This window comes from Magnolia sinica, chromosome 5 (genome assembly GCF_029962835.1).
Source record: "Magnolia sinica isolate HGM2019 chromosome 5, MsV1, whole genome shotgun sequence".
Lineage (NCBI taxonomy): Eukaryota > Viridiplantae > Streptophyta > Magnoliopsida > Magnoliales > Magnoliaceae > Magnolia > Magnolia sinica.
In genome coordinates, this window is record NC_080577.1 from 114,265,153 (window position 1) to 114,282,169 (window position 17,017).

Genomic DNA, 17,017 nt, shown 5'->3' on the forward strand with positions numbered 1-17,017 from the left:
TCCTATAAATTTTTTGGTTTTTTTTTTTGTAATTTTTCCATCCATCTCTACAGATGGTTAGAAGATTGACGGTTAAGGTTTGCTTCAGAAAGGGAGATTAATCTGATGGTCTACTTCCTATGCTCCAATGTGATTTGTTCTCTATAAGCCCACAGGCATGTTGCTATCTGACATTTCCTTCCGTTGGGCCATGCTGGTTACACCTCTGACTCAAAACATCAGGCTTTTTCATTCCTTGGGTGGGTGGGTTACACCTCTGACTCAAACATCAGGCTTTTTCTTTCCTTGGGTGGGTGAACAATGAGCAAAACAAACGAATCCAAAAGACAGGTCTCGATCAAGCTATTTGCTATTTAGCAACCGGGCATATGTAGTACGTCCAAAGGTGATGGACGCATGCTCTCAAGGAAGGCAATTGAAGATGAGAGAAGTGGCACTTGTAACACATTGGAATGTGCACGCCTGTGTGTAGGCAAAAGCATATACCACAAGGTCTTAGAGTCCTTTTACCTAATTAATGGGGGGACACAAACAATATACTCATAAAAAAATCCACTATCTATTTTGAAACATCTATAAACACAATGATATTGATCTTCTATCTAGTAGGTCACATATGTCTAATTATTTAATGTTTAACTAGTGGCCATCATTTTCAATGGTTTGGCCTGATTGTTGAGTATGATGGCTTGATTTTTGAACCGGTTGATTTTCATGATGGTGGGGGCTTAAGGGTTGCATGGCTAAGCTTTCTGCATAAGAGATAAATTAGTAGGAAAGATGAGGCCAAGGGTGTCAGATCCGATTGGGCATTTAGAACTAGTGTTTGAGTTATTGGTATTGCTTAGGGCTATCAACGGACCAAGCCTGGGTAGGTCTCAGTCCGAAATTTGAACTGTTTTTGTCTGGCCTATTCAAAATTCTGATTTTCAGGCTCGAGCCTGACCCATTGACACCCCTAACATTGCTAAGTTTCGCTGGTTAGGAGTATGAAAACAATATCGTTATTGTCAATAATATCAATAACTAAAAATGAAGAAAATATAGGAAAAACAAGAAAATTTTTCAGTGAAACTTTAAGAGATTAAAATATACATATTTAGGAAAAAATATACAAAAAATGCATATATAATACATTTTTATTTAATGAAAACTTAAAAACATATGTTATTGTAAGAAATCAGTCCAATGGTAACTAAAATGAGTTTATATAATACAAATACATGTACCATATAATAATTAGGATATGTAAAAGTAAATAAACTCAAACATACATTCATGCATAATCTACATAATACAAATGCAAGTATCATCCATCCATCCATGCATGCATGCATATTATACACATATACAAACATGTATTTCATCATACAATTATTTGAGCATAAAATAATTTAAAACGATTTTTTTCCACTAAACGTATATTTTGCGATATCGATACATTGATGTTAAATTGACAATAATATTGAAATATTGCCGATACATGGGCAATACAACCAACACCTGAAATTTATACAGTTGGAAATATTGGCAATATACTTAGTGATATGTCGTCGATGCCTGAAATTTCTAATACAACCAATGTTATCAGTATCGCCAAATTAAATATATGAATAATATATAGAATATTATCAACAATGATTGGAACCAAACCAATAACCATCAACGTGTAAACCAATAACCATCAACGTGTAAAATATGAACCCTTGTAGGCAAGTCTGGGTCTAAAAGTTCGACCCAGTTACCAAATGAGTGGGGTTTGAGACCTTCTCAAAACAACTCAACGGGAGTCAAGTCGGACTCGAATTTCAGATGGACCCCATGAGAATCACACTAGGATGGATTGCATGACCACCATAGAGGATCTAGAAATACGTACAAATTGTCCTTGATCATTTCATTAAGATCTTACGGCGAAAAATGAACAATCTTGCTATATGGTACTTCATTTGTGGTCCCCCATGCTTGTTCAAATACATTACTCCCATGGCCGCAAGACTTACATAAGTTGGGGCCATTTGCTATCTTTTGTTTCTGTTGGGTTTATGCCAACCAACATGCATGGTACATCACACATGTGCAAAAGCCATCTCGAACGTGAAAATCATTAAGTTAAAGAGATGACTAAGAACAAAAAATGAAGTTAGAATAAGCTTAGTATTTCTTCAAAGATGAGAATAGCTGATTAAAAAAAAAAAACATGTGAGCTTGTGAGCTGCAGACAGCTAGAAGACCATAGATTAAAGCATGAACAGTCGCTATCTTTACAACTAGTTTCGCCCCCACACTGAGTAATGGTCGGTAGTAGAAAAGTCCCCAAATCAATCGGGTCACCTCAAAAAGTGTTAGTCTGGTTTGAATGGGAGAAAGAAATACTAGCTTCTATATGTGGATTGTTGACCCTAGCTTGGATTTTTATAGAGAGGAAGGCCTATATATATATATATATATATATATATATATATATATATATATATATATATATATATATAATGCTCACACACAACTAGTTGTACGCGTGGGGCCCACCATGTTGTTTGTACAACATTTTACCTATCCAATAAGATTATCCCATTATGAAAATGAGACGCTTCAAAAATTAGGTTGATCTAACTATTAAGTGACGCAAGTCTTCCTCAGGGGAATAACCGTTCCGAATCTACGGAACTTCTCTGGACTCCTCACAGAGACTCATCCACGAGAAAAAGAACAAGAAAATAAAAAATAAATTCTATAAAATTTAAAATTGATTGATGAATAAAATAAACGAGTTCACAAACATTTAAATAGGGATACTAAGCAATGAAAGAAATTTCAGAATCAAACTACAACTAAAACTCCTAGAATTCACAACTTACTATTTATAGACGGTCGTGATGTCTACTATAGTGTGCAAGGTTTTCGGCCAAAAATAGTAAGTGTCCTATTTGGCTTCACCATGCTATTCTCCTAATTATTCTAAGCACTTTTCATGTTGGGCGCAACTCCTAAAACCAACGGATGAAGAGTTATAATCAAACTAAAACTTACTATTTATAGTATTAAAAAAAACGAAATAAAAATAGGGAAATGACAATCAATTTGATGGTATTTCGCAAATCCGGCTTGCACAACCCGGTGTAATGGGGTTGGGTGGCTAAAGTAGCTCGTCCTACCCCAAAATCATGTATTTTACATTCGACAACTCATTCGGATTGCGAGATACACTCGATTTAAGGTCTGACGATCTGGACCAGTTCCGGGGTTGACCGCGCCTTTTTTGATCCATATTGGCCATGAAACTGCCCATGACCCACTCTACATCATTAAGTGGGGTACGACATAGAAAACTATGAAACAACACCTAAAAACTATACATTCAAATGGAGCATCACACTTTTATAGTTGGATCATCCTAATTTTTGGTGCATCCTATTTTTAGGGTGAGACAACCTTTCTACATAAATAAGATGCCATACAAACACCATATTGGCCCCACATGAATAAGATGCCACACAAACACTATATTGGCCCCCACATGGCAACTAGTTGCAATTAGTAGCATGTGAAAAAGCAGCAAGAAAATTAAGTAAAAAACCATTACAAATTTAACTGCCTCTATAACAGTTTAAAAACGGCTGAGATATTAAAGTGAAAATTCAGTTACGAATTAAAACCATAAAAAAATTCACTAAACATTTGAATTTGAAAAAAAAAAAAAAAACAATTACAATGCGTGGAAAGTAGACAAACCCCACTACCATTGCCTGGCTTAATACATACGCATGTGTGAAAATTGGCCTCTAAAATAGATAATAGCGTACACCTCAAAGAATAATATCTAAAAAGGACTTAAACCACCATGTGAGAAAGTAATCTGAGGATGGGTTTTAAGTCCTCTTTCCAAACCAATGTGGACACAAGAAGAACTTGTCAAAGACCCTATAGTTGTTTTGAAACATCTGCAAACATGACAATAATCTTTTGTGTGGTGGGCCACATGTGTAATTAGTCAAAAGTGTCAGACTATTGGCCTTCGATTTCAACGGTTTGGGCCCCATTGATATAATGGACTGATTCTTGCACCAGTTGATTTTCATCGTGGTGGGGCCTACGGATTGCATGGCCCAGCTTTCTACACGAGATGCATTGGTAGGAAATATGAGGCTAGGGGTGTTAGGCCCAATCGGGTAATTGGAACCACACCAATAACTGCAGGGTCTAAAATTTGGACCCTTGTCGCGGGTCTGGGTCTAAAAGTTCAACTCGATTATCAAATGAGTGGGTTTTGAGACTTCTCTCAAAGCAACACATCAGGACTAGAGTCTGTCAGACTCAAATTTTAATGGGCCCCATCAGAATCGTACTAAGATGGAGGATCTTCAAACACATACAGACCGTTCTTAATCGTTCATTTCATTCAGATCTTACGGTGAAAAATGATCGATCTTGCTATTAGCATGGCCCACTTAGTGAGAGACCTGTCTGGATCTGGGTCCAGGAAGCCGTGGACGCCAACTAATGAATGGCATGGATCAGCATAGGGTATGATGTGGAATTGTGAAGGTGATGGAAAATGGGACCCTTACGAGGGCTTGCTATGGTTTTCTTTCTATGTACAGGATCTTCCACCATGGACTCTATGGCCCAAAAATTGCTATGGTTGAGAGATCCTAACCACCAATCTTGGGACTTTTTCTTTTTTTTTTCAGTTAATCATGGCCCCTACTTTTGTTTTCATGATTTTCTTAGGATGAAAAAGTTAAGGTGCCATATCAAGGAGATTTGGGATGCAGTCCATCCTCAATAGCAACAAACCAATGGTCTGGATTACTGAATCATGTACCTCATTTGGGGTCTCAGTGGTCAATAAACCCAAGCTCATCTGCACAAAATCCACGCATATTGGACAATCCTATCCAATCTGTAGCCTATCAAAAGGGTTATAAAGATCTCTAGTGGTTCAAATTCACTGAGAAAAATCTGATGGCTAAGATCAGCTGGTCTGTGTAATGGTCAGGCTACGCCCAGACATTTGGGTGGCCCACAGGCCACAGTGGAATCAGTGGACTGAAATGTGATAAGCACATTGTAGGCCCAGCTAAGCAAACACCATTGATGAACGGGTCCACCATCAATCATCTGGATTACTAAACCATGGTCCCACAGAACCTAAGCTCACTATTGAGGAACTCTTCTAACGTACAATTTGTAAATCCGTTGACAAAAAAAAAAAAGGAAAAGAAAATACAGAATTGTAAAAAAGTGCTGTTAAGACGCTAGTTGTCACTCTCTCATTGGGGCTCTACCATTTTTGGGTCCTACTTCTCATTGGCACCCTAGGAATTAGTGTGTGCTTCCTAATTCGTTGAGTGAATTCATCCCACTGTGTAGCGATAAGAAACTGTGTAGCAATAAGAAATGTCCGAACTCTAGCTGTTGAATTGGGGATTTTTCAATGACCCAAAACAGTTTATTTTGATAGGGCTTCCCTTGGATGGATGGTGGATGTCAAAAAAGAACTGTCGGATTGAATATTTCAACCCTTTGATTATACAAAGGTAACGATGACCGTTTATGTTTAAAGCAAAGGAGCCAAATTATAAAAAGGCTGAAGTAATCCAATTGGGAGCTTTTATTTTATTGACTTTCCTCCATAGAAAGTGAAAACTCATCATACAGAGTCTTAATCATCGGAAGACGACCAAATTCAAACAAACCTCATGTTGTTGTTGTCACCGTCAAACCCCAATACGCTAAAAATAGGACTGGCTGATGATAGAGACATACTAACAACATGTGGTTTCCTTGGTGTTGGGTTTCTCAGTTCTCACAATGTATGCATGATGTCAGGACGGTAGATGGTCGCATCTTGGGAATAGTATGATGCAAACCTACTGCACCCGAAAATTTCTTTCAATGAGTGTGAACCATCTCGAAGAGAACAACTGAGTCCATGCATCATCCAACAAGAAAATAAGTTCTTCATCAACTACGATTACTACTATTGTGATTGTCTAAATAAGTGTGTCATTATATATTTTACTAATTTATTCTAGTTTGAATGTTTCTCATATCATGGATCTCGATGCATGGTTCGGTGGTAGATGCTCTGCGCTTGAATGTTCCTCGTACCATTGATCTCGGTGTGGTAGATGCTCTTCGTTTCAACATTGAAATCCTGGGCATGAGTGCCCATGTGGGGTTCGTGGATGGGTGGGTGTGTAACAAAAGAAAAGGAATGTTTCTCATATAGTTGTTTTCAATATGGACTGTCGTAGCCATCCGATCAGTGGCCTGCACACTAAATTAGCAAAACTCACAACTAGATGGTTGTGCACTCACAATTTTTTCTACAGCCAATCCAGAACAACAATCCCAATCACCATGCATGTTTGACACTGTACCATGAGGGAGCTGGGGAACAGGTGAATTGAATTGCAAGCATTAAGTTTAATTTCTTGAGGAAATACATCAGTCTGGGTATTTCTAATTTATTAGACTAATTTAAACAAAATCATTTTGATTGTGTACCCAAAAACACCCCAAGTACCTAAAATCCAGAAAAATCAAATCCAAGATTGATCAAAAGCAGCAGAAAACCCAGCCAAGGTACTCGTTAGCTTCTTTCTGCATCTGATCAAGATCCACTTAGTTGAACAAATGTCAAAGAGTCCCCAGATCCTACATGATATTCCCTTAATCTGCTACATGCGCCCACCTCACATCCTAACATTAGCACGAAGACCCCACACAACTCAATAAACAGCTGAGTCAGGGTCAGGTCAACTTGATGAATCAGGGTCACGGTTTAAGAAGAAGAAGCAGAAAAGGTGGGACTCAAATTCCTTTCCTATAGACCTTGGCAATCACTAATCACCATGGAGTTCGTTACTGTAAACTGCATAAAAGTTAGAGCAGACCCTTCATTTACGTGGGGATAGATCTGAAAAGAAGTTAAACTGGTTTGTAGCAATGCAGGCGATCAAAGTGACAGCAAAACCATTTCATGAACATAAACCAGAATAAAACGTTTCCGAAACATGCAACAATCAGAACCAACAGTTTTCTATGCCATCTTGGTACCTGGAAGTACAACTGCTGGGGTAAAAATGTTGCAAATGAATGGTTCAGCTGCAGCCGTGCTTTCCCATGAGTCCTGTGACAGATTCTCTGCTATTGTATAATGCCTGCTGAAAAGAATCTGAAATTAAGTTTATCAAAGTTTATTGAACCAACCTATCAGGAGCAGTGAAAATGTATTTCCAGATATGAACTAGGTCATCACATTCACCAATTTGTGGAACCAATGAAAAGAGGATGTTATATGATGTATACGTATAGAGATTGGTTAATTCCAAGTGCGTGTATAGCCCAGCCTCCATACATGTCCCAACATAGCACACACCACGGGATACAGCAGGTGGACATCATGTGGTCCTACCATGTAGATACTGCCAAGAATCTTGTTGGTCCACTTACCACCATGGTGTTTGAAAGAATCGAAACAAATGGATAGCTAAAACAAACTTTACCAAGTTCCTTTAGCCATCCATTAGTTTTGTAATTGTGACCCACTTGATGAGTGGACCAGCCAGATTCTTGGGCCAGGGCATCAACATGGTGGCGCCACCCGATGTTCCATGTTGGCACATGTGGAACCATGCGTGGGGCCTTGGATCTGCATGCGTTTGTGATGAGAAGGTTTGAAGGACACAAACAATCACCTTTGAGAATAAGGTTTGAAGGATGACTACATTCCTTAAGCACCTGCATAAGTTGGGTCCTGTTTCACTCTACTGCCCTTCTATGTCTAGACCCTAAAATAAGTAGCAGCCCACGTACGATTATGCAAGGTACTAGCTATGTATAGAAGCATTAAATTGAAGGGAAAGATAATAGTTGGGACTAAAGAGAAAATTACTAGCAAATGGTGAAATAAAAGGGGAAAAAAAGGAACTCACTCTCGCTCTCCCTCTTTATCCATACATACATCTCCCTTTCATACATGTGTGTGTGCGTGCCAAGAACAGTGTCCTTGAAGAAAAACCAAGGCTGAAACTGGAATGTGATAAAATTTGAAGGGATGTTTGTACATGACCACCTCAAATCCCTAGAAACAAAAAAATTACATATTTCCATAAAATAAAAAAGATGGGCTTATCAAATGGCTGTGGCATTTCCCATCTGTTGTTTCAGAAAGTGATACTATGTGCAGATTTACACAAGATGTGGTAATGTGTATTTCATAAGCCTCAAGTGTTCTGTCAAGTAAAATGCATCTCCAGACGAACAGATTCAGCTCATCATGAATGCCTGTACATCTTCAGAAATGGACGCTCAATTTACAGATGAATTCTTTATCCTCGAAGGACTATGAAAATGTAGAAACAGGGCCGATGCTTGAAGTTGATTGCGATCACTCTACCTCAATGTTATTGTCACCAGAAGGCATCTGCCGCGTCTCTGAGAGTGAAAGTCTCCTGGACTTTCCTGGACCTGCTTCCACTGACCCTTCTGACGACAAAGGTAATGTAGAAGTTCCTGATGAGGATCCTAACAAACGCCGAACAACGGGGACATCAGCTGAAGGAGACGTGGAAAGTCCATATGTAAAAGATCCCATGGGATGATCAAACTTGCAATTAGGGCCAAATTTGCAGATACCATAACGAGAATAAAAGATACACAAGGGTTCTCCCTGTTGAAAAAGGAAATCCGGCACTGTTGATTAGAGATGGCTTTGCTCAGTCAATAATCGTATACAAAATATATATATATATATTTTTTTGTTGCAAGGTACTGATTTATTAAGAATCTGATGCAGGACAATTAACCACTTGCTCTAAAAGCTCGAACTATTAGAGTATGACGAATTAATCCCTTTATCTCATAGCCCAGGCCCCACATCTCATGGGTTCAGACCTTGGCCAAACCCCCCTCGTGAGCCCTAAATCACATGAGTACCGCCTCACACGGGCCGCCCACTCTGAGTGTGTCCCCACATCCCACAAGCTATCCCACTCGAGCTCGGCGTGAAATGCGCATTAATCACCCCTGGTGAGGAGTCTCGAACAAGAGACCTCCCCCGTAGGCCCCGCTCACCCTGAGTGTGCCCCTGCATCCCACAGGCGACCCCACTAGAGCCCGGTGTGAAAATGCCCCTGCATTAATCACCCCTAGTGAGGAATGTCGAACACGAGACCTCCCGCTCTGATACCAATTTGATACAGGACAACTAACCAATTGCTCTAAAAGCTCGAACTGTTAAAGTATGGTGAATTAATCCCTTTATCTCATATCCCAGGACCCACATTTCATGGGTCAGGACCTCGGCTGAACCCCCCTCGTGGGCCCCAAATCACATGGGTACCGCCTCACACGGGTTGCCCACCCCGAGTGTGTCCCCGCATCCCACATGCTATCCCACTCGAGCCCGATGTGAAATGCGCATTAATCACCCCCGGTGAGGAGTCTCGAACACGAGACCTCCCCCGTGGGCCCCGCCCACCCCTAGTGTGCCCCTGCATCCTACAGGTGATCCCACTCGAGCCCAGTGTGAAAAATGCCCCTACATTAGAATGATATACAAAATCATTAAAAAAGGAATCCTTTAGAATACAAAGTAAGAATCATGCAATACTTTGAATTTTTGGAAATAAAACAGCAGAAGATACTGAGAATGGAATTTTTTTAAAATGACAGAGAATTGGATGTTGGATAAATCAACTCTAAATTTGTTAAACGGTTCCGGAATATTACTGGACGTAGTGGAAGGCCCATGGGACTCAACATGCAACTGGGAGCTGGCATCAACCTCTCCCTAGGATGGTGGAATCTGCATGCAGCACCAAACTTACAATCTCCAGTCTTCATGTAAAACTGGCATTCAGGTTGGTCGGGTCTCTCTGGAAATACGTTCTCCCTCTGCAAGGTATAAAAGCCTACAGGTACAGAGCCAGAGCGATAAGAAGAATACGTTCCTTGCCCTCCTGCATTCGTTGTTTCATTTTGGCGTGTGGTCCCATAGTATTGCCCTGTTCCCAATGTTTGCTGCTGGCTTTCTGAAGATGAAACAGACCCCACTTGCCCCTGACAGGTATATCCCCAAGTCACAAACATGTTGGTGGTACTACAAATTTCAGAAAGCACAAAATAACATCTGATATCACACTCCAACAAGAGATGGACATGAAATACTGACACTAACAACAATAATAACTTCAACAACTTAAGTAAAAGTTATTCACCATGGCAAACCTTACGCAGACAGGAAAAAAGAAAATGAGGGCTGTCAGTGGGTACCCCGACCCGTGGATAATTGATGGACCCAAGCCGATTTTGAAGGGTCCAGGTCTAGGTCCAATTTCTTGGACCTGTTTAGAACTCAAGTCACAATCGGGTCCACCATTTTGGGCCCAGTTAAAAACCAGGTCTTGTTGGGTCCTGGTCGGATCCTCCATCTTGGAGCCAGTTAAAAACCAGCTGGGTCAGGTCCGGATCAGACCCACTTAATTTTAATAGTGTTATATATATATATTATTGCACACACTGCCTAGTATACATCATCAATATGGGCAACACACAAAGAGGAGACATGGAGTGGGCTACTTGCATGAACTAATGGAAAGGACAAAAATGCCCTTGGTTCAGTTGAAAGGCTACAATGTGGGCAACTTTTAAAAGTCCTTGGTACATAAAAAGGCATGTTAATCAGCACCTTGGGCAATGCTAGCAGCATAGCATGTCAATCTGATTAGAGATTAAAAGAAGGTACAAATTCTCACCTTCTAATTGGTGCAAATGTTTCATTCTGCCATACCCAATAAACAGAATGAAATGAAAATGAAATGGCAGTAGAATTTATAGTAATTGGAGAACCTCATTTGTTATATTCCCAACTTCTCCGTCATGTAATTTCCAAGCCTGAACGTCTGTGTTTTAGCTGGAGACTCAAAAGATCCACTTCAAAGCCACATCAAAACTAGTGTAGTCAAGGGCAACCAAGGCCCATGTCTAGGGCGTTTCGGGCAAGTTGCACCTCTCCTGGACATTGGGCGAGGTGCTTGCCTCAGGCGTGCGCCTAGCGCCTGGATGCACCTAGGCATGGTGCAAGACATTTGACTTTTTTATCAGGTACTCATAGCCGCAATACATGTGACTTCCGTATGGGTACCTCATATGTGTGATTTCTTTTGGTGTTTTTAAACCCAATAAGGGCAAATAGATAAGAAAGGGCTCTTAAGCCCTATTTCAACAACTTTTCTCAGTTCTTTTCAGATTAACACTTGATATTCTTCGTCTAAATTTCAACAACTTCTCTCACTTCTTTTTCTTCTTGATTTCTTTCTTCTAATAGTGTGCTAGCTGCTAGGTCATTACATTGGACTTCTTGAAAGCAATTTGAACTTTTGTTGTTGTGTTGTTGTGCAAGACATTTAAAGAGAGTTGGGGATTATGGAGGAATTGAAAATTTAGTTTAGACAATGTGAGGATTTTGAGACAATGTGAGGATTTTGAAATTTTGGATTAGAAGGTTTGGTTTTGGGGATTTTAACAAAATTGTGGTTTTGGATTGGTGAAGTTGGGGAAATGGGAAATTTAGGGTCAGGATTTTGAGAAATTAGGAAATTAGGATTTAGAATAGGGGAATTTGGGATATGGTTTGGACTAAAGAGGAAATTAGGGCCTTGATTATTTAAAAAAAATCAATCTTATTTATAAATAATTATTAGGACCTTGATTATTTAAAAAATCAATTCTATTTATAAATAATTAAATTATAATAGTTATTTTATAAAATAAAAATTGCAAGTGGAATCTCCAAGTATGAGCTAGCCATTTTGGGCATGACAGGAGTAGGTGCACCAAGTGCCTTTTATTACATTGATTAAGATGTAAAAACTCCCTCCGTCCCTCCCTCTCTCGATATCGGTTGCCATCCACATATCTGATACATATTCCCAATCCATGCTTGATACACTTTTTTTTTCTTTCTTTCAATGGTATGTTTGATACACCTTCCTTTGCCAGATATCTCAAAGACCAATAACTTTCTATACCTTAACTTAAAATCCATTGCTTCCAGTTTGATAAGTTAATTTAGAATTCCAATACGCACGCACTAGACTTTTTGCAAGCATTGACCCAGATACCAAGATAATGACAGAAAGAAATGGTAAAGAAAATTAAATGGACAAAAAACCTAAAATGAAGTATTGCAGAAATTCAATACCAGGCATGCTGAACAAAAAATGAAATTTCACAACACAATTTACATTCAAGATATAAAAAGAGGGCAAGTTCGGTGGGGGGTGCGTAACTTACAGGGTATGCATTCCAGCCAGGTACTGATACCATGCCCTGAGGAAGAATCAATGAAGCATAGCTTGAAGGACCTTGCCAGCGAGGGCTTGTAATGAAAGAAGCTCTCGACAAGGACCAGTTTGTCAACTCTCCTGGATAAGATTGCTGAGTAGGAGTTGTAGGGGAATGTACAGGGGGGTAAACAGGAGAGCCACGCAATGACACCATCGAACTGGATGGTTGGGGATGGTGAAATTTGCAGGTGTTCCCAAACTTACACTGAAAGGTTCTTAAATAATAAGGACACTCCTTCTCATTCTACAGCAAAGAAAATAAGATCACGAAAAACATTGTCATCCAAACTTTCCATGCATTCAAAATAGGAGGGAAAAAATTACCGAGATATAAATCTTGCAAGAAGCGCAAACCCTATATCTACTAGAAGCAGATGAAAAGTTCTATGCAACCAGAGAAAATTTTGGAGCAAAATAATTTTTTTTAGCAAATATGAAGTACAAACCGGGCGGAGTGGATATCCTAAAGCATTTAATTGAACTCTTCCAGTAATTCCAGCCTTGTCCCTGGGATGATGGAACTTGCAAGCGGCTCCAAATTTGCACATTCCTGTCTTCAAATAGTACTGGAAAAAAGTTCAAAGAAAAAGTTTGTCTTCATACTTAGGAAAACTTACGAGAATAAGTTTTCTAAAATGAACTTGATACAATATATCACCCTTCCATTGACTGGTTAGTTACACAATGATGTGCATGCAGATTTTTTTTTTTTTAAGATAATGAATGTGCATGTAATAGCAACCAAGAAACATCAAAACTTAGCAAAGTATTGCCGACCACCATTGCTTTCAAAACAAATGATGAGAAAAAAATATTGAGGGATGTTGTAAAACACATATGGAACACCCAACGCCACAGAGGACGCTAGTACTTTCAAATGCATGTGTAGAAGGAGAGAAGAGAAAGATAACGCTCCTGCTTGAGCACGAAAGGAAGAGAAAATTCGTACCTGGCATTCGGGTTGCCCAATTCTTTCAGGATACTCTCCCTTAATCCTGGCAGTAGCAGCAGCCTGGCATTTAACAGGACCTAATGTAATTCATCAATTGGAATATAACTCTCCAACATGTGACAGCATCCCAAAGAGAACATGAGATGCATAGCTTTACTGGAAGAAAATCAGTCCCACATACATCGCAACAACAAAAATAAACATTAAAAACTAATTTTATTCGTTGAGCTATCCTTGCAAAGGAACCATGCCAATCCTCTGTGTCAAGTTCCAATTTAGCCAAGTGACTTGAGGAATGAAAAATACTGGGCTGGTATAATTATAAAGAACCAAAAAGTTAACTAGGAAACTAGAAGCTTGGAGATAATTCAGATTAGTTTTTGGAAAAAAAGCATTTCAGCTGATGAAATGATCCAATCAAAAGTTCTCAAGAACCTTCACAAGCATGAATTTAGGGCTTGAGTGATTGAAATAGCACTAAATAAATCCACAATAGAAGTTCTTGCTCAGGAGATACAAATGATGGAATAAGACCTTGCTAATACAGATATTCTACTTAGTTGAAAACAAGTGAAGTAAGATAGTGCAGACCAGTGTCAGTCTTTACCAGCTTCCTATTAGGAGGGTGGTTAAATCGGCATGTCATTCCAAATCTACATAGGCCAGTCCTGATGTAATAAGCACAGTCTTGCTCCCCCGGGCGCTCAGGATAAGGTCCAGATTCCATAGCTTCATTTGATCTCATGTTCATTTGCCACATTGTATCTGTGATACAATAAGTATAATTGAGATATTTTCATATGTATTAAAAATAAATAAAAATAAAAAATAAAAAAAAGGTTGCATGCATTTGTATGTCCAAAATGATCAAAGCTTTCCACTTGTACACGGCCAGAGCACCATTGGTATAGGAAACACATCAAGAAAATTCGAGCAGAGTATCAAATAAGGACCCAATTCAGATGCAACCAAGGTTTTAAACTGGTGTATCAGGTAATGCATCGTTCATTACCACCTTGTATCGGGTAATGGATTGTTCACCACCCCGTGTCATCCCATATCATCCCTGAATCAGGCAGTTTTGGGCCGATACAGCCATATCATTCATGGGCAATGCCAGTGCCTATCGGGCGATAAGTACCGGTTTAGGACAATACTTTAAACCTTGGATCCAACGGCAAGAGAAAAGAGTAGCAGGCACTTGGTGTATATAATTGGGAATGATCTTTTCTTCTTTTTTAATTTGATAATGGGACTGTAATGCTAACCATGTTAGAATCACACATGGGCTTCTTATATCTTAATAGTCATAATTCATGAAAAACAATAGCTAGAGATCAAAAGAAAGAAAGAAAGAAAAAGGAGCCAAAAACTGTGTTAGCGTATAATGTCAGTTTGCTACACAACGCAAGGGAGTGTCAGCAACACCTTCACAATAGAAATCTCAAGCATGTCTCTGCCAGACTAACTGACTCGTGGATTTCTTTGTGGACGGAGCAGAGCCCAAATACCGCATTGATAATATGAGTAATCCTCACCATGTGATTGGTCAAATGGGAAGCTGTCAACAGGGAAAATTGGATGGTTAAGATCAATGTATATGAGCAGTTTTGTTCTATGTTCCATTCAAAATGGGGCTCATGATTTGGACACATTGGACTCTGGACTATTACACCTGCACACAATATGCCATCAATGGGTGTTGTTGATGCTTCTTCCAGTGTGGTGAACTCACTCATACAGGGACTAGCTATGGCAACCCAGTCCTACTGAAAGTAAGCCGTGCATGCATACTAATCCAGGCCGTCCAAATCATGGCCCCATCATGGACAGAGTAATGCCCGAAGATCACACTGACGAGATGATCTTAGATATCTGATTTCAGACAACTAAGATTTTCTTTGAGACCATCCATTTGACGGCCTCCAATTGGAAACTAGGATCAATCATATCAGTGCAATTTTCAGGTTCTGTTCCATCCACAACAACACCAACAATTTCGACGGTTTCGATTGAAGTAAACGAAAGCAAACGCACCCCGTACCATGAAATCCATCCCAATTCAAGCACAAACCCAACCCAAACAGCATTCGGAGCTCCCGGAATCACCTCTAACTCAAACGATAAAATCCTAAACTCAAACCCAAAAACACCAAATTCACATTCCCAAAACCATAATTCTAGTCCCAATGCCGGGAAAAGAAAAAAAAGAAGAAGCCAAAATTCAAAATTTTGGCAAAAAGAACTCAAAATTCGGAAACCCTAACCTTCGTCCGACTGAGGCGTGAGCGGCGATCTCTCAGTCACACCGCCCGCCCGAGACATGTGGATTCCGGCACCGTACTCCATCGGGAAACTGCCACCATCACGGAATCTCCGCCTGAATTAGAGTCCTCAGGCGCGCCTCCAGCGGATTCCGGCGCCGACAACGATCGGAGGTGGAGAAGAGAGCGGGGGAAAGAAGTAGAAAAGGGGAAGGTTTTTCTCTTCTCTCCACAAAAGAGAGAGAGAGTAAGTAGCCATCCACCTGGACAGGCAGTCGTTTGTTGCTTTTCTTTCACCCGCGGAGGAGAAAACCGAAAACCGGAAACCGAAAACCGGAAACTGCTGCTTTTTTCTTTTCACTGAAAATCAGCCGTTTCGATCCTTTCAAGAGCGACGCGGATTGCCCGCTGATGCTGTCAGTAGCTCGTGGCCCACTATAATGTATGTATTTTATGCATGCTGTCCATCTATTTTCCCTTTCAGATCAATGTAGGAGATTATCCTAAAAATGATGCAGATCTAAGTCTCATGTGGACCACACTACATTAAACAGTTTTGATTCAACGATCACTGATAAAATAAGAATAAAAATCTCTAGGGCTACGAAAGTTTTGAATGAAGATGATATTTGTGTTCTCCTTCATCCCGGTGAGGATGGATGGAAAATAAACATTACATGCGGCCTTAGGAAGTTTTTAATGGTAAGTGTTCAATCACCACTTTTGAGTCTTAGATATGTCTAATTTTTGAGATCATGATCTAAAATGATATGTAAAAATAGATTTACGGTGTGGATTAAACGCATATATCATGGTTGGGTCAACAGAACACTTCTCAGTCGCCACCTCGCTACTGGCAGCGTCTGTAGGCAATCCGGCAGTTCGAGCAATTATAGATGCCACTTGTGACTTTGTGATTGGCTCTCAGCCGCGGATTGCCTGGAGCGCCTCCAGAAATATCTCTCGCGCACGACGTGGGCCAAGCTCTGTAGTGCGACCGACATTTATATGTTTTATCCACGCCGTCCATCCGTTTGGACAGATCATTTTGGGTTATGTAGCCCAACATCAGGATGATCTAAATCTTAAGTGGACCACACCGAAAGAAAGAGTCGAGCACCGTTGAAACCTTCATAGGGGCCACCTGGAAGTTTATTTTCCATCCAAACTGTTAATAAGGTGACTCAAACCTGGATGAAGGGAAAATACAAATATCAGCTTGATCCAAAACTTATCTGGCCCAGGAAAGTTTTTAATGGTGAGCGTTCATTCCCACAGTTTCCTATGTTACGAACCTTTTGAGCGTTGGATCTACTTAATGTTTTGTGTTTATGTAGTACAATGATCTGGAGAAACGGATGAACGGAGTGGATATAACCTATATATCACAGTGGGTCCCACAGCTCAGCCCTACTGCTGGATTCGTGCGACCATAAGCTATC

At 40.0% G+C, this 17,017-nt stretch overlaps 1 protein-coding gene across 3 annotated transcripts; it reads right to left on the reverse strand.

Moving 5' to 3' along the window:
- Positions 1-8,017: 8,017 nt before the first annotated feature.
- Positions 8,018-15,936, reverse strand: LOC131246824 (zinc finger CCCH domain-containing protein ZFN-like). Of its 3 annotated transcripts, XM_058247248.1 has the most exons (8): positions 15,579-15,936; positions 14,740-14,872; positions 13,903-14,076; positions 13,309-13,388; positions 12,806-12,925; positions 12,307-12,603; positions 9,742-10,071; positions 8,018-8,680 (listed from the first exon to the last, which is right to left on the reverse strand). In XM_058247248.1, exons 3-8 carry the CDS (start codon positions 14,069-14,071, stop codon positions 8,399-8,401), a joined length of 1,278 nt encoding a protein of 425 aa, XP_058103231.1. In that variant the 5' UTR covers positions 14,072-14,076; positions 14,740-14,872; positions 15,579-15,936; the 3' UTR covers positions 8,018-8,398. The 3 variants fall into 3 exon arrangements, with proteins under 3 accessions (XP_058103231.1, XP_058103229.1, XP_058103230.1); XM_058247246.1 differs by lacking the exon at positions 14,740-14,872 and having other exon boundaries at positions 15,579-15,935; XM_058247247.1 differs by lacking the exon at positions 14,740-14,872 and having other exon boundaries at positions 13,309-13,371; positions 13,919-14,076; positions 15,579-15,933.
- Positions 15,937-17,017: the final 1,081 nt, after the last annotated feature.

Excerpts from the sequence above, each read along its gene's own strand:
- LOC131246824 (XM_058247246.1), bottom strand. The coding sequence starts at position 15,660 with ATGGAGTACGGTGCCGGAATCCACATGTCTCGGGCGGGCGGTGTGACT. Across the intron at positions 10,072-12,306 it reads CTGGCTGGAATGCATACCCT|GGGCAAGTGGGGTCTGTTTC; the intron begins GTAAGTTACGCA and ends TATACCTGTCAG. Across the intron at positions 8,681-9,741 it reads TGGGCCTTCCACTACGTCCA|GGAGAACCCTTGTGTATCTT; the intron begins GTAATATTCCGG and ends CTTTTTCAACAG.